General features: G+C 44.0%; 3 protein-coding genes across 4 annotated transcripts; 1 reads left to right on the top strand and 2 right to left on the bottom strand.

Moving 5' to 3' along the window:
• Positions 1–1,244: 1,244 nt before the first annotated feature.
• CCDC32 (coiled-coil domain containing 32) lies at positions 1,245–6,939 on the bottom strand. The gene is made up of 4 exons (XM_078864401.1): positions 6,802–6,939; positions 4,864–5,400; positions 3,503–3,656; positions 1,245–2,997 (listed from the first exon to the last, which is right to left on the bottom strand). The coding sequence occupies exons 2-4, from the start codon at positions 5,378–5,380 to the stop codon at positions 2,748–2,750; spliced, it is 921 nt and encodes a 306-aa protein (XP_078720527.1). The 5' UTR covers positions 5,381–5,400; positions 6,802–6,939; the 3' UTR covers positions 1,245–2,747.
• Positions 6,940–9,434: 2,495 nt separating this feature from the next.
• Positions 9,435–13,295, bottom strand: LOC144937115 (histone H3.3A). Of its 2 annotated transcripts, none has more exons than XM_078864399.1 (4): positions 13,147–13,295; positions 10,403–10,554; positions 10,112–10,265; positions 9,435–9,992 (listed from the first exon to the last, which is right to left on the bottom strand). In XM_078864399.1, exons 2-4 carry the CDS (start codon positions 10,528–10,530, stop codon positions 9,864–9,866), a joined length of 411 nt encoding a protein of 136 aa, XP_078720525.1. In that variant the 5' UTR covers positions 10,531–10,554; positions 13,147–13,295; the 3' UTR covers positions 9,435–9,863. The 2 variants fall into 2 exon arrangements, with proteins under 2 accessions (XP_078720525.1, XP_078720526.1); XM_078864400.1 differs by lacking the exon at positions 13,147–13,295 and adding an exon at positions 11,895–12,050.
• A 2,122-nt stretch (positions 13,296–15,417) lies between these two features.
• LOC144937271 (uncharacterized) lies at positions 15,418–25,563 on the top strand. Its single transcript, XM_078864680.1, has 12 exons — positions 15,418–15,567; positions 16,658–16,834; positions 17,499–17,604; positions 18,443–18,604; positions 20,121–20,472; positions 20,942–21,064; positions 21,838–22,025; positions 22,632–22,828; positions 23,254–23,345; positions 23,534–23,588; positions 24,414–24,511; positions 25,137–25,563. The coding sequence occupies exons 1-12, from the start codon at positions 15,506–15,508 to the stop codon at positions 25,373–25,375; spliced, it is 1,851 nt and encodes a 616-aa protein (XP_078720806.1). The 5' UTR covers positions 15,418–15,505; the 3' UTR covers positions 25,376–25,563.
• Positions 25,564–26,328: the final 765 nt, after the last annotated feature.

Below are 26,328 nucleotides of genomic sequence, written 5' to 3'. Positions count from 1 at the left end.
GGGGGCCAAGGGTGAGTGTGCCAGGCACGCCCAGGCACAGATGGTGTATCCCTGTGCAGCGGAGAGTGCCCGCCTCCCCCCTCACCCAGCCAGCCACGGGAGGGGCTCGGGGAACAGTGGAAGAAAAATGTGGGCAAATGTCTTCATCGCATTTCACTGAACCATTGAAGGGCTTGTAGGCGGTGTTGAATTGTCAGTAGCCCCTGCATGAATTCGTAGTCAAGTCAATAAATGTTGGGACATTGGTATATATACAACGGGGGGGGGAGGGGGTCACTGCTGGATCATAATGCATGATGGTAAAGAAACTCGTTCTTGTTTAGCCTTCAGCATGTTTGAAGCTTGTTTTACACTGTATGAACCCCCTCCAACCCCATTTTAAACAAGATTACGCTACAGGGTTGGATAGGACGTAACAATGCGTCGATTACAGTAATCTACGTGGAAATGTGCACGTAAGAATAAAAGTGTTGATTTGTATGAATTGTATAGTCGCTACGGGTCAGCACAATGTAACAAAAAAAATATTTTTGATTTATGAGCTTGAATTATGAAAAATTTAAGTGTTGCGAATCCATATAATGCCAATTGGTATACATTTAAGATGATTGCGGCGTTCATGTACATAGTGGATGCAAATATTGTTGCCTATAGTATGCGAGGCAAAATGTTACAAGCCACGCTTATTTAAAAATTACCAAAAAAGTATGATTTACAGCCCTTTGCCAGTGCATGATGGATTAAGTCCTCCCCATGCCATGTCGGTCACATATTTTAAAGCCTCATACCTAAAGCCTCTTATTTTAGCACTGGGGGTGGAAGCATTGGTCGCGGTAAGTACACTGCAATATGAATCCAGTCACCTGAGTTCGAATTATGGACCATGACTAACACAAGTAGTAAATTACATACGAACTGATCAAAAAAGGAAGCAATGAGTACTGCCGAATGTTTCTAAAGATTACAAGTTTGTTATTTCACCTTTCACCTATCTAAGGAAAAATAACTGTATTTATATCCGCATTGTGATCCAAAATGTATCGTAATACAGTATCTGCATTTTATCAGTGGATGCCACCCAGAAGTGCTTTCCAAAATTGTTAAATTCATCTTCATACAACATATCTCTTCATGGATAATCATGCAGACATCAGTCATGTACATATATTATTCACACCTGCCAACCTTCATATCAATGCAGAGAAAAGATATTGCATTGGAATTTACAAAAAAAATTCCAGAACTTGCATATTCAATTTTTATTTTTTCCCAACAGCAAACATGTCGACATAAGTACATCAATTAATTAAATACGTAGTTAATGCCTTACGCCAGGAACACTTCTGGATAAACTGGTCATAGGATAAAGAAATGCAACAAAGTACTACAGACATAGCTTATAGATATTTAACACATTTCCACTCTCTCGACACGACTTCCGTTTGCGGGCGTCCGCTTTGGATATAATTTTCCAGTTTTGGTTTAAAAAAGCATCATAAAAAAAAACCACTCACCATCAAATTATGAAATAATTAGGGCCGAACACAGGAAGGGAGGGAGGATAATAGGTGCTTTAGGGTTGACAGCGTAAATAGTAGACAGATGGTGATAACAGTGCTATTTCTGTCGGACGCCACCCATCCGTCCCTGTTGGCTGTAAACATGGGGCACTTATTTTTAGCTGTTCCTTGATGTTGGCAGTACCCGGAAATCTGGGGTCAGATCGTTTTGCCAAGGGGTCCAAAGCCAATCTCCGTGCCTTGGGCAGCTGTGTCCAAGCCTAGGCATGTGGCCGGTTCAATGATTCCAGCAACTGGGTCCTGTGCTTCCACATGTCTCGAAATGCATCCACGAACATCAAATCATAGCAATTAAGCAGCAGCAGATAAATCACACATTTTTGCATCTTTCTTTATCATTAGGATTTTCATGTGACGCCAAACATAATACTGCACACACGTACACTCTAAAATGTAGTTCGCAAGTTCTCAACCAGCCTTGCCAATGATCACAGTGCCACCAACTGGTGAAAGATGAAAACTGAACGAGTATCCCGTGTTGATTTGTCAGTCATCCTCAACGGTTTTTTTTATTGAAAAAAATCAGGTTCTCTTGTAGACTTTAATCGATGCAAACTTTCTGTGTTATACTGGGCTTTGTAGTGATATGAATCCCAGTGAAAGGCAATCTTACATACGTACAAAACTCAGTGTTGGGAAATCAACACGAAAAACTGTGCACCCATCTTCAAGTGATTTACTGGCTCCAGGATGTTAACATCTACTAAAAAAAGATCCACCTTAAAGCCACACGTTAACTAAATGAACCACAGATACTAATAGTTGTTTTGCTTGATTAAAACAACATTTTTCCATTTAATTGCTATTCGGGCTGGAAAGATGGATGCATTAATTAATCATGTTATGCAATAATTTGCACGTTTAACGATCAATGCATTTTGTTTTGTACGTATGCTACCATTCACCATAATGTAAACAATTAATAATCTTGAATTACAGCCCTGAATCATGTCAATTGATTTAATTTCCAGGGCAATGAACCATTTGACCCCTAATGTATCCCACTTAATGTCGAGTGCCACAAAACACATATCCTCTTGGTCAGAGAAACTGTGCAAGTTTTCAACAAAAGCTAAAGTATTAGACACAATGTCACTTTCATTTTTTCGCGAAGCCACCTGAGCTTTGCGGATGTGTGTGCGTCTTCAGCTATCAACCGCTGCCATGTCAAGGGCCCGTATCAGGAAGCTCCACGTCCGCACGGCCCTCCGACTCGTTCACCGCATGGTCACTTATTTCCTCCGTTTTCACCGGTTCCAGGCTCACCGCCGCTGCGCTTTTATCCGTCGTCCCACCGTTAGTCGACGCCATGCTATTATTTTCCACCATGGCCACGGGCGGTATGAGGTGCTCCAATTCTTCGGCTGTGACGGCCACTCGCTCGGGCGCGAGCCATCGCCGGAACTGTATCAGGGAGCTTTTCACAAGTTGTAAAAATGAAAAAGGGACAACAGCGACACATTTTATATCGAGTGTACAGCCAAATAGAACAATACTCACAGGTAGCAATTATGGATAAACACGTTATTGCTTTTACTAAATATGGATTTAATCTTGTAAGTTTTCATCTTCACATTTTAATGGTGTATTGTGTGTGTGTGTTATATGATTTATAAGGAATTCCTCGGCATTCGTAACATCTTTACAAATATTCGTATCATAAATTAGGCATGTGTTGATGCGTCAAGTAATCAATTAAAAATAATTCTCACTCATAATATATGCAAGTAAATGCATACGTTACGCTAATGTGATATTGACACTAATGTAGCCAAGAACAAATACAATCTGAACATGACCCTAAATATTAACAATTCACCGAATGGCTGAGGAAGAGGTGGGTGAAGTGTAACATGCCTACCCTACACACCGAGCCACACATAAGTTGCCCACCAAATTGTCAGATAAGTCTTGACGCTCACCCGTCTCCGAGGTTGTCTTCAGTGAAGGCCTCCGTGGACGAGTCGTCGTGCAGGAGACGGTCCAAGCACTCTTGTCGCGCCTGCGCCAGGCTGCTCACCATCTCCCGTGACGACACGGCCCGCTCCTGCCCTTTGATACGTCTGAGCCGTGACTCTATCATCAAACAAACCAAAATAAACCCACAGCAATTTAGAATAATAACAATAACAAGTCATGGCAGTTTCCTACTCAAACAAGTATATGTTGGTGTTCACATCCTGTTTGTATCTCTGAGCCTGTGGTAACAAAAAATAAATCAACACTTCTATGGGAGGGGTAAGTTTATCTATTGGGTAACTGTTGTTAATAGAATAAAATCAAGATGAATGTATCTTATTGAGAGTGGGTGTTTAGTTATATAATTAAGCAACCAAATGTCAATATTCGTATGAATGTGATGTAAGTGACATAGTGGTAGTGCACTGGTATATATTTGCTGGACATTTTTTCAAAACTCAAGGAACCAAAAATATTCATACTCATCGCCATGGGGTAATCCTGGGGTGGGGAACCTTTTTTTATGGAGGGCTGATTAAGACCTTTAAATGCCGTTAGAAGGCTACACATTAACTTACACCAAATTTTGACCAACCAAGGACTGTACCCATTCACTCTCTGTTTATAGCAATGGTAAAGACAACAGGTGAAAATGTTCTCAGAACAGAAAGGGTTTCCAAGTCGAAAATATATTCCCTTTGAGTACCAGATTAGTGCAGCTAAGATGCTTGCAGTGATGGATAAATGTTGTGGGACATTTCGAAATGGTTATCCTTCTGTACTCTGCATGAAATTAAGTTGTGGGTTGCGTGTTGGCTCGTGGGGTCTTGAATACGTTGGTTATGTATGTTGAACTTCTTTCGCACCGTACGTAGCCAACCGTACTAATCGAAGGTGCGGGCCCTATTAACGAGCCCGAAAGGCTTCCCGTGCACAAAAAGTATGCAAGCCTATGGCAAGGCAAACACAGTAAACAACTTTGAATAAGTTTAACGCGTAGGCTTTCGCAACCAAAATGATCCATAACAGGTTTAATTTCAGACCAAAACAGGAGGAGGATTTCTCCACAACTCTGGCTGTCTACTGATGAGGCTAGTTGTCATTACTAGCGAAACGTCGTACTCGAATTGTAAATGTTGTGGGTTAACTCTCCAACACACCGGTGTGCTGAACAAGTAACGAATTGGCACATTTTGTTAACGTGACAAACCTTACTAATTGGCTGCGTCGGGTGATGGCGGGTTTAACGACACATTTATATTTATGCGATCTAACCCAAAAAATACTCTTATGGATAACTTTGAATACGATTACATTATTTTACCGAGCAAGGCCAAGTAAGCTGCAGAATCGTCAAGTCGCCCAGACGCAGAGTTGGGGGCGGCTCTGCCGTCTTGCCGTGCGTTGACGCTGGAGGAGGTGGCGTTGCAAAGTGACGTTGCAAGAATCAGGGTCTGGGTTCCCCATTGCATCTCAGGAACCTTGTCCCCCTCTGCTTGAGTGATCCTGGTCACAGTGTCTCTCTTTGTCTCGGTGACAATGGTGTCGTTGTCTCCCAGTGTCTGAGGGTGGTTCCTTGCCGGTACATCCCCAAATGTCTCAGGAATCGTCGTGATGGGAGCATCCCTGTGTGTTTTAGGGAATGGGGTATGGGTGCTGTTTCCTTGTGTCCCAGCGGCGTGGATGAGTGGACATCCCCGTGCGTCAGGAACTCCAACGGGAACGTCACTGCTTCCAAATGAATCCTCGAAGCCGTCGGTCGTGCTGGGAACCTCGGGGCCGGCGAGACCCTCACACACATGGGCCCACGCCTCGCTCGACAGCGCCGAGTCCAGGGCCATGGGGCTGGAAGAGATCCCCACTGAAAGAACGGAGGAGAACGAGGCGAGGACATTTCTCGGCAGCGGCGTCTCTGTGCTGCACTTGTTACGGTACTGGGGGTGTCCGGAGCTCTTGACATTGGAAGGTGGCGACGATACGAGTGCGTGAGAATGGTCAGCGGATGAGCATGAGATTGGATCGTGAAACAATTCAAATATGCCTCGGAGCGTGCGACTCGGGCACCATTGCCGAGTGGGTGAGAGGCTACAGGGCTGGTCCAGATTACTTGTGACCCCCCCCCCCCAACAGAATTCTCTAACGTTATGTTTTCTTAAAGCAAGGTTTATTAAACATAAAAATGCAAAGGAAATAAATCTATAGAAGTTAAGTAATTTGGCAGGGGGGGGGGTCACAAGAGATCTCGACCACCCTGTACAGTATATACAGGACACGTAATCTGCTTGGTGTGCTTCTGTTTGGCTCTATGAATCTCAATGACACGGACGTGATTACTGTACAAACTAAAACCTCACACTAAATAAACGGGGTTGTAATCCATTTATAAGATAGAAATTAGACAAACCCAGTGGAATCGCAAGGTTTTCCACGTGTCTCGCACTGATCTCGATACACGAACGACGCGTTTGAATGTTCCCGCACCTGCGATTAGCACGGCTGGCGAAAGCAGTTCAAGGTACACGCTGAACATTCTCTCTCCCCTATTCTTGGTTATTTCGGTAAAGTCACGTAGAAGGGAAATAATAAAGCAATAAAAATAAAACAATAAAATGATCACGACGTTTCGATTGCAACACAGCAATCATCATCAGGTGTGAAAACCACAGAAAGAATATTAGATTTTTTTTAATGTATTGCTGTGGTTTTCACACCTGATGATGAAAATTTGAAAAAAATTTGATTTTTTTTTCTTGCTGTGGTTTTCACACCTGATGACGATTGCTTGTGTTACAATCGAAACGTCGTGATACTTTTATTGTTTTAGTTTTATTATTTCCCTTCTACGTGCCTTTACCGAAAGAACCAAGCATATGAATCCCTGCGGTCACGAGAGCTTTAAATAGAAATTCTCTCCCCTGTGAGATACGGGCCCGTCGCTTGCACGACGGACACCTGCAAAAAGTATCCGTCTAGAAACAAAGATGCTCTTTAGAAAGCACAGGGATATCTGTAAAGATCACGAACGAATCGCTGTGTTGAGGGGGGGGGGGGTATTTACACGATTTCGGTGGCACTCCCCCACCACCTCCGTGGTATCCACAGCAAAAAAAATATTAGGCGACGTTTCGGGCAATGCCCCCACCCCCCCCCCGCATGGCATTCGCACACCACATGCATCGCCGTCCCGACGATATGAAACCTCAAGAATTCCCCTCTCCCAACTCGTCTCTCTCTCTGCACTCAACGACGGCGTCGCGTTTACCTCGAGGCGCGGACAGGCACGGGGGGTTGACGGGCGGCGTCGGGACGGGCGAGGAGACGAATGTTTATTTCTGTGTTGGCCGCAGCCTCCATGGGCCCCTTCGTGTTTACTTCCAGGGTTGGCACATCCGGTCCGTGACGTCATTGAAGGGGGAGGGGGGGTTGGTGGGGGGTGCGTGCGGTTACTCAAATCGCCGCCCGGGGGGAATGTTCGTGGGGGCGGGCGAGAGGGGGCGGGGGCTAAACGCTCCGAGGGGGTGTGTTCGGAAACAGAATGTTAATTTAAAGTGGAGGAATCCGATGAGCTGGAAAGCTCTTTCGGTCGCAGATGTCCCAGTAAGGGGGTGGGTCAGAACGTTACAGCAGCAAACACGATAGGAGTGACTCTTTGGTTCTTTCGGTAAAGTCACGTAGAAAAAGAAAATAATAAATTAAATACATTTACATACTTTTAAATTTTCTCTTTCTACGTGAAAATAATCAATTTAATTCAATAAAATACTTTATTATTTTCTCTTTGTACGTGACTTTACCGAAATAACCAAAGAGTAATGCCTGCAGTCACGAAAGCTCCAAATAACGGTAGGAGTGCTCCACCGAAAGGCGTCCTCTGGTCTAACACCGTTTGAGACGAGGCTCAAAAGAAAGCTGTCTCTGGTGTGGACCAATCAGTTTCAAAGACAATGCATATCCTTTCAGAGTATGTTTTTTGTTTGCATCCTGACCACAAGGTGTTTTAACATCGTAACACCTGTTTTGTTGCCAGAAAAAAGGGGAAAACCTATTCTCATATTTTGGTACTGGCAAAGGAGGTCCCATGATGAAAGTGATAGTAGTTAATACATTTTTTAAATTGTTGATATTTTAGTAAATATAATTGCAGATGGAAATGTTATACTTGCTCATATTAATGTCTGTAATATACAATGTATGCTTTTCCAGCTTACAACATTGCACATGTAAAACCAGTTTGCCAACCCATTACTGGATGAGCCTTTCCACGCCTGCGGGAGTCGTGTTATTTGACCATACTCCACCAAGCTAGTCACTCCAGGTTTGAAATGAGGTACACATACATGAGCACTTATGATCTAAATGCTCATAAAATGCGCGTGCAATTATATTCTCATTCATGTGTTTGTAATTACGAATGCTGCAGTAAACATCTTCCTCAGGATAACCTCAGATCAAACCCTGTTGTACATTAAGCCTCATCATTGCCATTATCGAGCTGGCAAAGGTTAAATGTGGACCCGTGGGATGCATTGCATAGAGGGGAGATGTGGCTTCCAGTTTTATTTCACGAATGGATGGATGTAACCAGCCCTAGCGTTTCGGGTTTTTTTCCATAGCGTGCAAAATACGGGCAATCAATCATAGGGCAATTCATGTAATCCGATGCAGGGAAGTTTGTATTGTATATCTGAAAAGCAACACGATTGACATGATTGAAATGCATTAATTAGCTCACCAGTTCTGGTAAGAAATACAATATCCTCACAGTGCATATTAAAGTAATGAGAATGATTGGAAAAAAAAACATTAGCTTTCATACGAAACGTCTTGATGTTAGGGACTGTACCTGAATGTTGTCCCGTTGTATATGGTAATGGGATGTGCGATTTTGATTCCAGTCTCCATATTAACGCACACAAATCACAATTGATGCCCCTCTGAATTTAGTTTCAATCCAGTGTCACTATATAACATCGTGTCAATAATCTCCCGTGCACTTTACTTGAAATATTCTTAGGTTTTTTCGGTAAAGTCACGTAGGTAAAAACATTAAAAAGTAAAATAAAATAAAAATCACGACGTTTCGGAGGCAACACAAGCTTCCGTCTTCAGGTGGTACCGTCACAGCCACGACAGCTGTATCAAGTAAATGAGAGATTGCAGGAGTTACTTGAAATGTAACCGTGCCGACGCGACTGCTTGTTTTACGCTTGATATGAGGCTGCCACCTAGTGGTCAATTTTATTGGGGAATCACTTTTTTAAACATTCTGAAATAATGTACTTGCATGGTTAGAAACTTTTATTATAAGTGGGTGTTTCTTACAACAGCTATGATGAAGCAATATTTGAACACTGCCCTAATGTGTAAAAGGGATGATCATTGCAAGACCACTAATTTACCATCTTCTTGGTTCTTTACCAAAAGAACCAAGATGAATCCCTGCAGTCACGAAAGCTTTAAATCGAAATACTAATTTACCAGTTACAATTCATTTTAATTCCCATGATGTATGGGTCGGCATCCTTCACCATGCATGTCACATTTTGCAGGCAGGGAGAATAATCGCAGTATAGTACAATTTTACTGCATTGACACCTGCCCACTGGTCTCGTAGTAACCTTCACATCAGTTTAATGTGGTGCGTATCCATCCGGAGCAATATTCAGGGCCATGCCGACGTTGCGAGCAACGTCTAATAAAATTAGGCATTCCACTCCAAACACCAACACATTTAAATTTAAGACTATTGATATTACTCAGGCTATATTATAAGTTTGTTTTATAACTGGGCAACGCTTTGGCTTCACTATCATCATTAATGTAAAATGTCTGCTGCTTGACAATTTTCATCAGAATGCAAAATGAGAAACATGCGTTCAATAAATGTCAAAAACATTCTTATTTGAACAAATGTTTATTGGCAACCTTTAAAAAAATTCCACAGATACACAGTAATGGGTAAAGGAATAGGAGATGCAACACAAGCTTGATGGGGAGGAAAAGAAACTGAAAGATGTAATCAAACCACGTACAAAGTTTCAATTTACCTGAAGTTGTTATAAAAATACACTGAGCCTGTGTACAAATGCTGCTGCGCTGGAAAAAAATGGTATAAGATCTTATCATGAATCCCCTTCAATCCAGGCAACTTTACCATGATGCACAAGGGGATAAAAACAAATTTCCGAGACAAAACGCGACAAAGAAGCAAGCAATTTGTGTACAACTTCAACTATTCTATGAAATACACGTGGCTAAAATCTAAAAATCTACTTTTTTTTGTATCCATGGACCCAAGGTGTGCGGGTGCAATGCTGCCAAGGCTTAGGCGCGCTCGCCACGGATGCGTCGTGCCAGCTGGATGTCCTTGGGCATGATGGTGACACGCTTGGCGTGAATCGCACACAGGTTGGTGTCCTCAAAGAGCCCCACCAGGTAGGCCTCGCTTGCCTCCTGCAGAACCAAACACAACCGTTACTTGCAAATACACCGCACAAATAGACATTTCAAACCGACGATACGATAAAACACGCAAGAACATTTGTTTGCGCTACAAAATGCTATTGTCGTACCTGCAAGGCGCCAATGGCAGCGCTCTGGAAGCGCAGATCGGTCTTAAAGTCCTGCGCGATCTCACGAACCAGGCGCTGGAATGGCAGCTTGCGGATCAACAGCTCCGTCGACTTCTGGTAACGACGGATCTCACGCAGCGCCACCGTGCCAGGTCTGTTGTAAACCGCACACACAATCACGTCATACAAGATTATATCGTGAAATAATGCGTGTTCATCAAATGTAATTGTGTTGGGAGGCAATTTTGTTGATACGCTCCCCGTTCGTGGTGGGGATGGTCCGGCACCTACCGGTAACGGTGAGGCTTCTTTACGCCACCGGTGGACGGCGCACTCTTGCGAGCCGCCTTGGTGGCCAGCTGCTTGCGTGGGGCCTTCCCACCAGTGGACTTACGGGCTGTTTGCTTGGTACGGGCCATGGCCTCTTAACCACCTTCGTTCACCTGGTAAAGATTGGGGACAGTCATTACCACACAGCAACAAGTCAAGACTATGCAAAAGGGCTATCTTAATTGACTCAATTACTTAATCATAAAAACATACCAAATTGCCTAAACACGATTTACAGTTTAAATAGGTGGTATGATTATAGCTAGTAGTCATGTGTATATATAGCTTGGATACCGTTTACCCGAGTAGAACATGTCATTGGAAAAGCTAGGTAGATTAAATTCAATACAATTAAAGTTTGTTTTATTACTAAGAAAGCCACAGGGAGAAAAAAAAACTCGTTGAATCAGTCTCTTAAGACTTTTTCAGACTGCTAATATGGCAACATCCAATACCGACACGCTTTACCAACGTCGACCGAAACATAAGACGATTAAGGGGGCACCGAAGGAAATAACCTTGCCCCCTTTGCTGGAGGCTTACAGCTTAAGGGAAGACCGTTGGGCGACGACGAGAAATAGAACAGCTGGAAGGAGTTGGAGCCCGGCAAGAACTTCACACTTTGCTCTGCTCAGTGCAGCCACGTTGCCCTTTGTTTCTCACGGCCAGGCTCAACGGAGGCCTCCTCTCCCGCCCAGCAGCACCTTGCCGCGATTAATCTATCGCCCAAGCGTGTGGAGGCACAGGTGTGCCGTTATTGGCACCGATATATATTTAATCGGGTTCCAAAACCGACAACGTTGTCAGGGAGAGAGAGGAAAAAAAACAAGAGACATTTACAGGGAGTCGTAACCCACCCACACCGACCATTTGGGGATGAAGCCGCACAAACCCGAACGCGTCGACGGGGGCCCGCGGGGAGAGCCTACGGAGCTCAATTAACGCCGAGGACGTTAATTAGGCGACGATTACGGCATTACCTGCTATGTATATTGAGAACACGTAACGTAATCAAGTATAAATGCGAAGGCACGAGACAAACGACAAATTCGCGCCAAAAAAGTGAAGCGAATAAAAAAAACCCAAGAACGAGACAATAGGTCGCTACACACGATACGGTGAAATAAATGGCGACACACAAACGAAACTTCCACAAAACACTGAAATAAATAGTATTTGTTCGTAACGTCTCGTCTGTTTTGTTTCACTTCATCGTCTCCTTCATTACAATAACCTTCGGAAAAAAACGAACATAATCGCTTACTCAATAACCACGAGTGCATATCACCGATTTATATCGATAAATTGGCGGCACGCGGCCTAGGCATCTAGTACATCCGCTCCGCATCACCACAAACCACGCACTTAAAAAAAAATGCTCAACTTCCTCATGGCCCACACGAACCAAGCGACACGAATCGTTCTTAGGCCTACAAACCCCGCCGCAACGCACCTCTCTCGCCTCCTTCGCTTGTGCCGACAACGAAAGCCTCGACCGCCGGTGGGTGGAGCAGCACGCGCAGTAACACGAAGCCAATTAAAGCGAACCTCTAAATCTCTCCCGCGTCCCAATTCCAAAGCGGCGCCTTCCTTAAGTACCGACTGCCCGGGCACGTAGACGCGATGACGTCACCACGCACGCGTTTTGTCGACGGGCGATGATGACGTCATCGCGCCGATCTTTTTTTTCTGTTCGCAAACGCCTTTTGACGTCACGCAAAGTCAACGGCGTCATTGAACGTGACGCAACGTGGGAGGGTTATGGAGGTGGGGGTGTAGGAGGGATGGGGAAGAAGGGGGTTGGAGGGAGGGGATGATGGGTGGGGTCTGGAGGGGGCGGATAAAGGGGGTCAGGAGGGGGGAGGGGATCAGGCGCGGGGTCAGGCGGGGGGGGTCAGGAAGGGGTGTCAGGAGGGGGAACTGGGAGGGGGACTGGAGGGGAAAGAAGCCTTGACGGTGGGGGGGGGGGCCTTGACGGTGGGGGGGGGGGCCTTGACGGTGGGGGGGGGGGCCTTGACGGTGGGGGGGGGGCCTTGACGGTGGGGGGGGGGCCTTGACGGTGGGGGGGGGGCCTTGACGGTGGGGGGGGGCCTTGACGGTGGGGGGGGGGGCCTTGACGGTGGGGGGGGGGGCCTTGACGGTGGGGGGGGGCCTTGACGGTGGGGGGGGGGCCTTTACGGGGGGGGGGCCTTGACGGGGGGGGGGGCCTTGACTGGGGGGGGGGCTTGACGGGGGGACGAATGGATAGAAAGGGGGAGGCGAGTAACGTGGGCGGGTGTTGTAGTGGGGAAAAAGGAGGGGGTTTTCACCCAGCCTCGCTCGTCTCGTCTCCCTCCTCCTCACACGTGCTCCCACCAACAAAACAATTCCAAGAAATGTAATAGAAAATGATAACAAAACAGCCGCAACTATCAGAGCGGGAGTGGGATCCACGACGAAAACAACACGAACACGCAAACGACCGTGAAGGCGAGCGACGACAAATGGCCGGACCGAACCGCCCCCTCCCCTCAACGCGACAATAAAAAAAACCTCTCGCGACAAAACGACGCCAAAAAACAACAACCACCACCACCACCCCCCGAAACCGCCTTTAACGCACGGAACAAAACAAAACCGCGGCGATTTTTATTTTTGTGTGTGTACGAAAAATATCGTAGAATGTCGCTTGTCGAGCGCGCCGCGTCGGGGCAGTCTCGACTCACCGGGGGCGCTTCTCTCTCCGTCGTCTTCGTCTCCTTCGTCTCCTTCGCCGCCGCCGCTCAAACGAAAAAGGAAAATGGCCGCTCGCGAAACCGCCGCGCTCGGGAGACGCTCGCGTGACGTCACGGCGGCGTGTGACGACATCACGGCGGGGGGGCGGGGCGTCGCCCGCGCGCTGACGTCACCACGTAGGGTGGGCGGGGCTACTTGCATTCGCGTTTACGTTTGAAGGAATCGGCACGTTCGCGCAGTTACGCCATCACGTTATTTTTTTTTTAAGTGCCACGCAAAAGGGACGTTACCCGAAACATCACGTATTATATTTTTCCTTATAAGGTCACGTTATGCACGAAAGCAAAACATTTTCACGTTGATGTAGGTGTTTTTTTTTACGCGTGCGTGATGACGTCACCGCGTTTTATAGCGGAGACGTCACTCCGTATTGGGGCGGTGATATTTTCTCAGGAATGTCAGTGACGTCATCGCGGTTGACCCTCGTCTGGTACAATGGCCCCACCCCCTTACACAAAGGTCGCCCCACAGCGAATCGATTCTCGCTATACGTGCTTGGAATTTAATTTAGGAATCGATTCTTCGTTTTGCTTAAATACTATGGGGTCTAAACTCTTTGGTTCTTTCGGTAAAGTCAGGTAGGTGAAAATAAAAATAATAAGATAAAATAAAAAATAACTAGACTTTTTATGTTATCTTATTTTTTTTATTTTCACCTACATGACTTTACCGAAAGAACCAAAAGGTATATGGATCCTTGCTTTCACGAAAACTTCAAATCTAGTACTATGGGGTCTGTGAAGTTGATTCCAACAGCTTGATTATGTCCACAGTTATGACTTTAAAACTTTAGGCCGCAGTTTTGGGCTCGATACACGTGTGAGCAAAACAAAATCCATGTCCAGCAACTATAAGCAGACATTTTATCTCCAAACAATGCGTATACATTATTTAGCCCACCCGCCTCTTGGATTTCCAAACTGTGAAGCAGCATCTGTTTAAGCAAGCACATTCTGGACTGGGTTTGACCTTTTAGCGTCTCATCTATAGGAATGGTTGTTAAATACAGCTGGATTACCAAATGTTTGCAAGAGCACTCCCATCTTAACAGTAGAGAGGGTAAGTACATTATGTCTTGCATGTGCCCCATCTATATCCCTTTATTTAACAAGCAACACATTCAAAAAGGACTATAATCTCGATGGCAAAAGTTGGAAATGTCAGGTCAGCATCATCTATCGTGATATACTGATTAATCACAATGCTATATAATAACAATTATAATGTTACAGCTCTTTGTCAACATTTCCCATGCCGTGTCGGTTAAGGGCGTTGTTTGACCATCCATAACTCCCATCAGGCTGGTCGGTGTGGATTTAATGTGGTTCATATATAATGCCACTGGTGTTAGCCGTGACTAAAATCTAACTCAGGTTTTGCATTGCAATGCGTTAAGCCGTGAATGAACCACAGTGCCACCACAAAATAGAATGACTATCAGATCCATCAGAGCCCTATAGCAGTCCTGGACCAATGTTTTACAGCAGCCGCATTGGTTTAAATAGGTAAATCCTGAAACACTATATGGTACCGGATGCTACTTTCAGAGCCCAATGCTGATGGGTTGGTCATAGGTTAATGGAAAATTTAGTTTCGTGTGAAAATTATACGCAACACGTACAAAGCATTGGGAACATTGTACACTTGGGTTCTGATCATCTAGGCTATTATTATCTATGCTCTTTGGGTCTTTCGGAAAAGTCACGTAGATATTATTATCTAGTTTAATACGTTGTTTCGGAGAGCTCGAGCGTGATTGCGTGAATTTGAAATCTGATAAGGCAGGTTTTTCCAGCCAATTGTTGTGCAACCTGTAGCTCTTTTTTGGTGTAATATTTACACAAAGTGTCACATATTAACGATGAATGGATAAATTAGGCACACTTGGCGTCCATTGTTAAGCCACACGCGTGAATTAAACAACTGAAGTCTGATGAAGTTTTCAGAACCCAGAGAAATTAAGCCACTTTTGACAAACTGAAGTTGAATATCTATTTAGCCTCTGCTCATTTGAAACACAATGAAAACCGCGACATCTGTGTCCCGCCTGGCGAGTCCCCTCGTCAGACAGAAGCAATGAGGAAAAAATTAGCATAGCAACGTTCTGATTCGCGGATTGGAAGAGACCGCTCCAGCCAATCGGAGCGCGCGAGAGGTTATTTGGCGCGAAATCTCGTTTTCGTAAGTTCAGCGGTGGCGCATCAGTTCCGCATGTGCGTCGTGTTTATTATTATTGTTCTTGTTGTTGTTTAAACTCAGAATTTGCTACCGCTAACTTCGCTCGCGAACATGGGGAAGCTCGAAATCTACGTCCTGTGGAATCTGAAGGATCCGCCCAGACAAGCCATCAGGTCGGTAGTACACGTTGGTTACATTGGGCCACTGGGAATCGTTTTCCCGCGTTTTTTTGTATCAAGACGATTGAGCTTTGCTGTTGTTTATACTGTAGTTTGTATTATATACTGTAGTTTGTATTATATAATATATATGAACGTGATGGCTCTTTGTCCCTCAAGGCCTCCCGTTCTAATGGATTGTTTGACCATACTTCACCACGCTGGTTAATGCGGCTTTTGTGAATGAGGAGTCTGGAATCGCTTCAGATATCGTTCGCCACTGATTATGAGCCGTGGTCTGGAATCTTATACCTTTAGGTTTTGCGGGTCTATAGCACAATCCCCTAATCATTGTGCCACCGCTTAACCCCCAGCTATAGTATCAACATGGCCTGCGAAATTATAGGATGAGGCCCCGACGGATTAGAATTCCCCGGGGTAAATGTATGTACTGTACATGTTGAACTTCTTTAGCACCCTACGTAGGCAACAGTGCTAATCGGAGGTGTGGGGTAAGGACAAACTAAATGTCTCCACCTGCCCCGTGTCTACGGGCCTGTTATATGACCAGCCTTAGAACCAGGAGAGGTCCCACTTAACAGTTCTTTGTCAAGGGAGATTTGAGTCCCAAAATCTATACAATACTAACGTGATACAGCATAAACCCTATAATAATTAATAAACAGGTGGCTAAAGAAATTACCACGTGAATAAAGAAAATTTCTTGTCACGCCACGGATATAAAACTATTTAATATAATCAACCTGAGGACAGCTGCTTGTGTTGTGGCCGAAACGTCGTGACAATTATTTTATTATGTTTTATTTTTATTATTTTATTACTTCCCTTCTACGTGACTTTACCGAAAGAACCAAGCAGATATAATCAACCTGTGGGTTTTTAACACGTTCACTGGGACGTACTGTGATTGCATGGCGAGATCATGGACAAATATGGCCGTGGATAGACCATGGCTGATGATAACAATAGGGGGAATACTTATTGTACATTGAACACGGCAATTAAAATAATAGTTTTCGCCACGTACCGTGGCCTTGTGTGACCTTTATAAGTTGCGTGTTTCTACCACTTCTGTTGGGTGCAGCAAGTCGGACCGTCTTTGCTTTTCGCTGGCCGTGCCACTCCCCCTGCCCGCTCACCTGGTGGTGTTCACGCGGGGAGCGTGGGGCGCCTACTCGGCAGGCAGCTTCGTGAGCGCAGAGATGAGGGTGCCTGGAGCCGTCAAAGCACAGCCCCTGGGCACCTTGTCTGCAGAGAACAGGTGAGAGAGGGAGAGAGAGAGAGTTCCCACAACAACAGCCTAACGAATGGATACGTGTGCTGTGGTTTTGGGGGCTGCTGAGCAACAAAGCGATCAAGCATCATTGACACGTAAATGGAAAAAAAAAGAATAACGTAAATGGATCTGAATGTGTTGTGGGCAGCAGATGATAGTTTATCAAAATTCCTTCTTAGATCGCGCTTCATTGCTCCCATGTCTCTGTTCCCCCAGCTTTACCAATTTGCACTGACTAGCATAATTTATTTTCTCATTAATACGTGGAGTCATTGCGTGAATTGTATTTCTTGTGAAAAAAATAACTTCCGTTCAATGACCAACTTGTGTATATATAAAGTACTCCCAGATGAATAAATATAAATTAAAGCAATAAAAAAGTGGTACAGATGGAGAGTAGTGCAGAAAAATCATTATTGCACCGATCCTGTATTTACACACCGCTGTTTATGTCCTTGATTTAATCAACACGCACTGACCAGTGTGTGAAGTATGGAAAAATAATCCGCTACAGCCCAAACGGCATGGGAAGGGGGGCCTCTCATCGTCTATCAATAAAGATTTATAAAAAAATACCTCTGTGTACATAAACTCTGATGCACTGATGGCGTGGTAAGTTTATTTTTAATTCCACTTGTTTTATGCTCAGGAGTCTGGTGTGGGAGGGCGAGTGGACGGACGAATTTTTGGAGGCTGCTGAAACGCAGGCTGAATTCGGGCAATTCGCAAAACTGGTGCTCACCGTGGATGGACGGGTACGTCCGCGCTGGTCATCTTGCCCGTGGCGATGTGGGGTTTGTGTATCGTGCAGAGAATTGCTACAGCATGGGTCTTTGCGATTGTGCTCTACAACTTTGTTTTTGGGTTATACCACGTGTTGGCATGAAGTCTGACTATGTTCCATTTGCTGTAAGCTTTTGTCCGTTCATAAAGTTCCCAAAGAAGCTTAGGGTTAGGGTTGGACATCATACCAGACAACACGCTTTACAACCTGAAAACACAATGTAAAGGACAATTTAATTTGTTATTGTAAAAAAATAGTTTTCGGTGTCTTCTTGCAGTGTTTTATTGCACACCCCTGTACTTGTAGTAAACAAATCATTTGGTGATGCTGCATTGGCGGTGGTGCACAAGCACAAATAAAAAAACACATTCGTCAATAACACTGCCTTTTAATAATATCACTGACTTAAAAGGAAAAATATATAGTTGGAGACGTTTTGTGCAATGTCCCTTCTTCATGGAACATAGATAGGCTAGAGAGATTGAGTGGATAATGAGAGCTAGAGACTGCACTTGACACCATGGGGTCTGATGAGAATAATATATATATTTTTTTTTATTCCTGATGACCAGTTTTTAAATTGGCATATGAATAGTTACCTATACAATCCAATTGTACAGAAGTACAGTACAACAATTTATTTACCCCACTCCCCTCTGCTATTCACTGCAGCCTATAGCATCTTCTATGCATCAACTGATGAAATCTGGTTCATTAAGGGTGATTTGTTCATGTTGCTTTACGTGTAGCAATATACCAATGACTCATGTTCTGGTTCAAATAAAGGAACTGATAATTTTTTTCTGTAGGTGGTGAACAAGAGGCAGGGCCTAGGCGGGTGCAAGAGGAGTTCCACAGCGTCCCTTCGCTCGTTCTTCATGTCAGTGGGCGGCCAAACTTCCATAGAGAGAGAATCGGCAGAAGACCCTTCAGAAGCTGAGGTCTCTTCACCTGCTGAGGTTTCTCCAAAGGTTTGTCTGAAACATTCTTGTTGATTTGCCTTTCAGGTTTGATCTTGAAATTTTTGCGGATGGAAATGTATTTTTTATTTTCAGGGAATGTTTGATTGCAATTTAATTCGCCTAATAACAACAACTTATTTGCATCACAATGCGGCTTTAATTTGTAATCATTCCCTTTGGAAGCTAATATTGGTTGGATTTTATTAAATTCTACTTTGTATAAGGAATGCAGTGGCTGAACACATTCATTTTTGGTCATGGCTTATTTTAGCGGTAACACTACAAATTCTAATGTATATTAGGTTTGTAATAGTTCACTTTCCCTTTGTTGACTCCATTATCTTACATGTAACATAAGTGCAACATTTTCATATACCTTGCATACATCATCAGCCAATTCTCATGCTATTCTATGCATGGTGTTTGTTGAAAGAATTATCATACACATATATGACATGTACAATTATTTTTCGATTTAAAGTTTTCGTGATTGCAGGGATTCATCTTCTTGGTTCTTTCGGTAAAGTCACGTAGAAGGGAAGTAATAAAATAATAAAAATAAATCATAATAAAATAATTCTCACGACGTTTCGGCCACAACACAAGCAGCCGTCCTCAGGTGAAGACCAGGTCTGTCGAGGCGACAGCGTCAATCCACTGCTGGATGATGGCCTTTGCTGCCCACCACTTTGTTCCCCATTTGGCTATGGCAACTTGATGTGTGCTGTGAATGGTGGTCACCCATTCAAGCACAATTCAGGCTCAACCCTGCTCGGTTTCTGATGTACAACAAGTTTGGCCACATTCCTGGTGATTTTGTCAAGGTAAAATTGACAAGCAATTGAGAGATTACTTGCAAATCACCTTATTTTGGAAGCCATATGGCAATTATCACCCACGACTGGTTGGCTAATGCCCAGTTGCTGGCCAGTGCTGCATTCACTGTATGCCTCGCAGGGACAACTTCCAGGAGGGGTTCCCTGCCGCGGGTGCATCGACTAAATATATACACACACTTCTTTTTTACGTGGTGGTTTAGTTACTGCAGCTACATACTATTAACATTCCTTCCCTTTATTAATGCTACCCTATCCCCCTCCCTTTGATGCTGCTAATCCTGCATAATGCACGGGCATAATATGACTTTGAAACCCCCCGCCCACCTCCTACGCATTTCACAAGTAGTACTAATCCCATATCTGCTTTTCCCATAAATATGCTAAATTCCTCTTGATATGCAAATTATTTTGTCAAGGCGCTTTTCCCCCTCGAACCCAGCTTAAATATACGCTCCAAGTCTGGGGTGTTTCATTCAGACGCTGTCTTCCCGACGCACCTGTTGTTCACCTGAGGACGGCTGCTTGCGTTGTGGCCGAAACGTCGTGAGAATAATTTTATGATGTTTTATTTTTATTATTTTATTATTTCCCTTCTACGTGACTTTACCGAAAGAACCAAGAAGATGAATCCCTGCAGTCACGAAAGCTTTAAATCGAAATTTACACACTTCTTTCTCAACGTGTAGGTCTCCATTTTGGCGACAAAGGTGGAGTCTATGAAGGGGAATCACAGGCAGCGCAAGCGCAGTCACCAGTCCACAGAAGATGGCCCTGACACGCCTCCGGGCAGCCTCCCCATTGCCAAGCAGTCGCGCATCTGCCGCAAGCTGCACCAGGCGGGCAGCCCCGTGAGCTCCACACCCGGCGAGACCTTTTGCTCCACCAGTGCCAGCCCCGGTGATTCCCCCTGCTTCGGCAGCACAACTCCCGAGGGGAGTTTTGAGAAGAGCGTCAAAGACGCAAGGGATGAGAAGAAGCCAGCGGGCAAGAGCGTCAAGAAAATGGCCCAGCAGCTTCAAAAGAAAAGCGAAGAAAATGGTCGGTAAACGAGTGTCGTGTATTTGATTTTGAAACGGATTTGCAAGTCGAGTGGTGCAGAGATGCATACTGCCAGAGTATTTTTTGCTGTGGCGATGCGAGAATGGTGTAGTAGGATATATTTTAAAGACCTCGTAGAAGTATGAACCTGTTTCCAGTAGCATAACTAACTTGCGAAAATGAAATTTGTTTCAAGTGCTGTTTGTTCATTAACTGCTTTTGTACTGTCTCATACTGCCATTACTACGGTGGATTGTGCTGAAACTTTTATTCCGTTGTCAAAAAAATATATAATGCTTTCAGCTGTAAGTAAAACTATTTAGAATTGCAAGTGATGATCGAATCATTTCTCTTAGAACCATTTGTAGAGATGAGCAAAAGCGGCTTTGGTCTTTGTGCACGTTTGTATTTCCCACGTGTGATTTGACGGTGCGCTGCCATGCCATGCCATGCCCTCACTCCACTGCAGCCCTGCCGAGTGCACGCTGGGGCCACAGCCTGTGCCTCATCGACCCACAAACAGTCATCCTCATTGGGGGACAGGGCCACCGCATGACTTTTTGCAAGGACCCCATTTGGAAATTGCACATTGGTAAGGACTGTAATTCACGTCAAGGGCACCTACGTTTGCGTACATTTTACCTTTGCGGTGGATTTGTATGGATCACATGTTTTTAACACATTTTACACACCCAAACTTGTTGTATGACTTTGTTGCAAGTTCCATTTTTGAACATTTTGATTTATATTTATGTTTTCATTGTAGTTGTCCGAGGATTTTAGGTTGGGTATGCAGCTGTTTTTTTTGTTTCTTCCGAATTGTCTAATTCTGTTATCCTTTTATTGTTGTCCCTGTTTCCCTTGGTCAAATGTTTTTTGTCGTGCACTTTGAGATACTTCTCAGTTTAAGTACTAAATTATAATTTTCATCCTAGGGACAGCGAAAAATGTGGTTTTATGTTTTTCTATTTTTAAGATTGGTCCTGATTCAGTAATTGTTTTGAACAGAGTAGTTGGGTAATAAGGAGAACCAAATTCCAATGGCTCATTCTGACATAAAATAATCATGTCTGCCTTATGCATTTCAACTTTGGTTGAGAAAGCCTTAACTCTGCCTGTACCCATCTACATCAGGGAGTGACTAACCGATGTATATAACCTGTGTGTGTTCTCTCTCTTATCACTTGTTCCTTTTTCGAAACTTATCCGCATTTGTTCCATTTTTTATTTAATGTCCATATTTCTGATCCATTTGTCATAGCAGGTAGTGTGCCTTGTATATGTTGTTGTTTTTACTTTAGAGGACAAGCACATCTTGAAGTTACAAAATCTATGCAAATGTACGATTTTTTGTCGTTGTACTAGAGAATAACTCGTGGTTACCAGCGGAGACGGTTGCCACTGGTAAAACCCCAGAATGCCGCATTGGGCACACCGCTACATTCGACTCGGAGATGCGGCGAATCTACGTTTTTGGAGGCTCCAAGAACGGGAAATGGTTCAGTGACATGCACATCTTGGACATGGCCACATGGAAGTGGCAACTGGTGGAGGTGAGCTCTATGCAGTGTTTGGAATTACATTGGATCAGCATTATCATCGTCACATATATTGGAATAATTATTCATATTTATCATCCTCACCATTGCATCTAATCCTTATGAGCCACTTTGTTTTATCCACCGCTGAATGAAGGTATCCTCATGTCGCTATCCCTCATGGTGACGCAGTGTCACAATCCGTCTCACTTAAAAAAACACATGAAGTGATATTGCTCTTATCAGATAAGTTCCTCAGGCACATTCTGTCACATAAGAGATCTTTGAAGCAGGCCTGTCACATCTTTCCTTGGACTGCTCTAATACGGCACCCCGAGAGTTTCAAATAGATTTTTTCTCTCATGACATGACATCAAAAGTTAAATGTGGATAAAATTAGAAAAAAAGGCACGTCTCTAAAAATATAATTACCGTGTACAATTGCATTACAAAGCACCCTGCACTCTTGACATTTTATAAGTTCAGTCAAATGGGCTTATAGGACATGGATGGTTTGAGGGCATGTTTCAGAATATGGCACTGGTTAAAAATATAGCTGCTGATGATGAATTGCAATGCCGACCTGTGTGTGTCTCCCTCCCCAATCCTGTTTTGAGCCAGGCCAAGGGCAAGGTTCCACCTCTGGCGTACCACAGCAGCACGCTTTTCCGCCATGAGCTGTTTGTGTTTGGAGGCGTTTTCCCACTACCCAACCCACAGCCGGACGGCTGCAGCAACCAACTGTACATCTTCAATCCGCAGCACAGCATCTGGTACCAGCCGATTGTGGTGGGCGACCTGCCCTGCCCTCGATCCGGGTACGCACTTTAAGGATGATAATGCCGGCAGGCCATTATGAATAAATGAGTGTGTCAATACACTATCCAGATGAGGGTTTTTCCCATGCTGTGCAGGTCATGAGGAGTTGTTTGACCATACTTTGCACTGGCCAATGCGGTTGGTGAAGGCAACACAGTTGTATAAGCATAGCAGTACAATAATAGATATTGCAGGACTAACTGCCTTCTGCTGTTCATCATGTTAGCCCCATTTCAAACTACATGGTGATCACCTGTCCAAGCACTATCCAATAATTCTGCTTTGCTTTAACGGTCCGATGAACAGATGCCTTGAAAAAAAAAGTGATTGGTTATAGAATGAGACTGTTAACAACAAGTTCAATGATGTTCCCATATTGTCATCATTATAAGCTCAAAAGCTTATTTTGCATGTTATTTATCAGACACTCGATGATCCTGCTGAAAAACAAGCTGGTGATATTCGGTGGTTGGGATGCACCCGTGTGCTTCAGTGACCTGCATGTCCTCGACCTTGGTGAGCGATGGGAGTGTGCATGCTGTGCTGTTTAACATGCTGCCGTGGGGCCAGTGATTTATATTTTCAACCGTGCTAAAATCGGGGGCGGGGTTGGCGTGTTCATTGTTTGTAATGGCTTTTGCTTTAATTAAATCCATGTCGTAACTGGTATTGCTGCCCGTCAAACTTGTATATCATCACTCTAGGGTTTATGGAGTATGCACCCGTGCAAGTCCAGGGAGCCGTGCCTTCTCCAAGATGGTGAGCAATTAAAACGATTTACTGTGAAAGGGGGATGCTGCTGTGCTGTCATGGTTAGTTTATGGTTTGCACACTGGACTTGCAATCCAGAGATCACCTGTTCGATGCAATCTCCCGGCGGGGCAGTTGAACCAATGATGCATATTTCGTAAATGCCCCAGTCCCTATCCACGCAGCGGTATACATGGGTACACCACAATTAGTTGATCGTCAGGTTTTTGTGTCGTGACCAGTGTTGAAGAGTTGGCCAAAATTTTCCCCCGAAGGGTCTCTAAAGCTCCCTCTTGGTGAGAATGTAATTGTAGTGATGTTCTTTTTTTAACGTTGTATCTATGAAAACAAGTACTGTATGATTGAGGTGTAAATAATTAATTACATTTGATTATAAAGCTTGCAATGCATGTGTAGACTTGAATGTTTTTTTTATTTTCTATACGGAATGTATTCTTGTGTCCTGCAGCCACTAGTGGCCGCTACACTTACCGCAAAAAGTAATTTATGATGAAATCTCGACTCCTTTTAATTACATCAATCATCACATGATCCTGTGGAGAGGGTGTATATCGTTACACCTCTACTGCATTAAAGAAATGTCATTATTTATACCCAAGCTGTTTTGTAAATTGTATCATAGCATTACTACTGCGCACGTTTTTCACGTTTGTGCTGTATAGGTCCGATTTGTTTTCAGGTTGTACTACGTGTTGTTTGGCAGGTGTTGTGAAACGTCAGACATCATGCCAAAACAAACATGTGGTAAAATCTGAAACGAGATTTGAGTTGGTTTATAGTAAGTATAAAACATATACCCCTTTCTATCCTTAGCTGGCATGCATCTGCCCCTGTTTCGGACAACCGTATGATTATTCACGGAGGATATAATGGCCAACGTGCTCTCACGGACACGCACATCTTCAACGTTGGTGAGCAACCTCTCCGTTTATTTATTTAGCATTTCAACCCAAATTTTTGAGCCATGTTTTTGTACAGCAAAAGCAGATGTGCTAGAAATCGCATGAATATAGCCCATTGGAAGTTAACTGCACACATGAAGATTTGTTGATGTAAAATTCATTTGCACAGTTTTTTTTCGATGTACTGCTACGAACTTGATATAATATAATTTACATGGCATTTTGTCAATCCACTGAAGCCCTACCCCTTGCCAAAGGTCATGGGGGTTTGACCATAGGTACGGGTTAGTGAAGGGGAAGGTCAAGGCTTTTCTTGATATAATTTGCCACGGATGTTAGCCGTGACTGGAAATCAAACTTAGCTTTTCTTCATAGTGCAGTGTGCTAACCATGTCTTAGCTGCTCCTGGGAATTGATGATTTATGCCTTATTAAAAGTACATGCTAATGTTCCTTCGGGATACTGCTACGAACTTGATAGAACAAACCAGATAGAATATAAAGCTGAATACAAATGAGATGAAAGTGTAAAGATCCTTGAATCTCACATTTTGACAATTCATTGCATTGTGGGGGGGTGGATTGGAGATTGTTGAATTCTTACACGCCGAGTAATAACTGTGTGTGTGCTTCAGATACGAGCGAGTGGACACAGCTCATGAGTGACCCCTTTGGGTCGGTCCCACGTGCTGGCCACTCTATTCTCGCACTGGCGTCTCTGGACGGGGGCGCTGATGCCAAAACGGAAGGAGCGACTGGGGGGCACGAGGCCCTCTCCACGCTGCTCGTTTTCGGTGGGGGAGACAACGAGGGGGGCTTCTATAACGATGTGTGTCTCGTGCCGCTAAGAGAGGTCCTGGAAGACGTAGTGTAGGAATTTGTTCCTGATTTTCTTGTCGATCCGAATGTGTGATGTCCACCGGAAAGGATGCCGCGTGTTTCACAACTTGCGTGCATTTCCTCCAGAAAGTTGCGTGACGAATCATCTGACGATGTCACTTTTGTAAGCATGAATACACGTTAATTTATTACAATGTCAATAACCCCAATATCTGAAAAAAATATCCGAAATTGTCCTTAAGCTGAAACTCCTCCCTATTATATAGGAATTGGGCAGAGCTGCTACTGTATTCCCTGGATTGTGGTCTGATTTTTTGTACTCCTTTAAAATTAAAGCAAAAGTTGGCAGTGCATCTTTTCCAATAGTGCTGTGTGACCAGATTTGTATCACGATTGACAATGGCCAGGCACAAGTTTGTGGTGCGTCTTACCTTCTGGATCGTCTTATAATCTGAAGAATATGATCATCTTGTCTCGCTCCTGTTGTTCTTTCCAGGTTAAATACTTACATCCATCTGAATGCCGCATTGAGTTATGTCTACAAGGCCCCTAAACGTTGTGCTGGCATTGCCATTCAGCCTTGCAGGAATACTCTCCGATTTTCGCCATGTGCTGTTGTGGTGGTATATTCAAGGCTTCTCAAAAGCCACTCTACCTTAAATATTGATGTTAAGATAGCCAGATTCTAGTTTAAAATATGCATTAATTAGCAACCTTGCATTTTAAATGTTTTCAGGTGTAAATGTGTCTCCTGTTGCATTCTGCTTTATTGTGTGTGTGTGGCATTGGAAGCTACTAATATAAAGTGTTTTGTCATTTTTTATTGCAGAATTATATCGTTTTCGTGTTTAAATAAATGTGTACATTTCTTGAATAAAAGCAATTGAATAAAGCATTAAATATCGCACGTGATTTTATTTTGCACATCCGGGTACCCCCTTTGTGTTTTTGTAGTCCAGTGTATTGTGACAGTTGTCCAGTAACAAC

Source organism: Lampetra fluviatilis, chromosome 18, assembly GCF_964198595.1.
Source record: "Lampetra fluviatilis chromosome 18, kcLamFluv1.1, whole genome shotgun sequence".
NCBI lineage: Eukaryota > Metazoa > Chordata > Hyperoartia > Petromyzontiformes > Petromyzontidae > Lampetra > Lampetra fluviatilis.
Note: the sequence above shows the minus strand (reverse complement) of the source record. Positions and strands in the feature narration are given on the sequence as shown.

Bases quoted from the DNA above. Each gene is read 5' to 3' on its own strand.
- CCDC32 (XM_078864401.1), bottom strand. From the start codon at position 5,380: ATGGCCCTGGACTCGGCGCTGTCGAGCGAGGCGTGGGCCCATGTGTGT. The intron at 3,657-4,863 runs GTAAAATAATGT...GTTTGATGATAG, and splicing joins AGCTTACTTGGCCTTGCTCG to AGTCACGGCTCAGACGTATC. The intron at 2,998-3,502 runs GTGAGCGTCAAG...ACTTGTGAAAAG, and splicing joins GAAGACAACCTCGGAGACGG to CTCCCTGATACAGTTCCGGC.
- LOC144937115 (XM_078864399.1), bottom strand. From the start codon at position 10,530: ATGGCCCGTACCAAGCAAACAGCCCGTAAGTCCACTGGTGGGAAGGCC. The intron at 10,266-10,402 runs GTAGGTGCCGGA...GGTTTACAACAG, and splicing joins AAGAAGCCTCACCGTTACCG to ACCTGGCACGGTGGCGCTGC. The intron at 9,993-10,111 runs GTACGACAATAG...TTGGTTCTGCAG, and splicing joins CTGCCATTGGCGCCTTGCAG to GAGGCAAGCGAGGCCTACCT.
- LOC144937271 (XM_078864680.1), top strand. From the start codon at position 15,506: ATGGGGAAGCTCGAAATCTACGTCCTGTGGAATCTGAAGGATCCGCCC. The intron at 21,065-21,837 runs GTAAGGACTGTA...TCGTTGTACTAG, and splicing joins CATTTGGAAATTGCACATTG to AGAATAACTCGTGGTTACCA. The intron at 23,589-24,413 runs GTGAGCAATTAA...TTCTATCCTTAG, and splicing joins GCCGTGCCTTCTCCAAGATG to CTGGCATGCATCTGCCCCTG.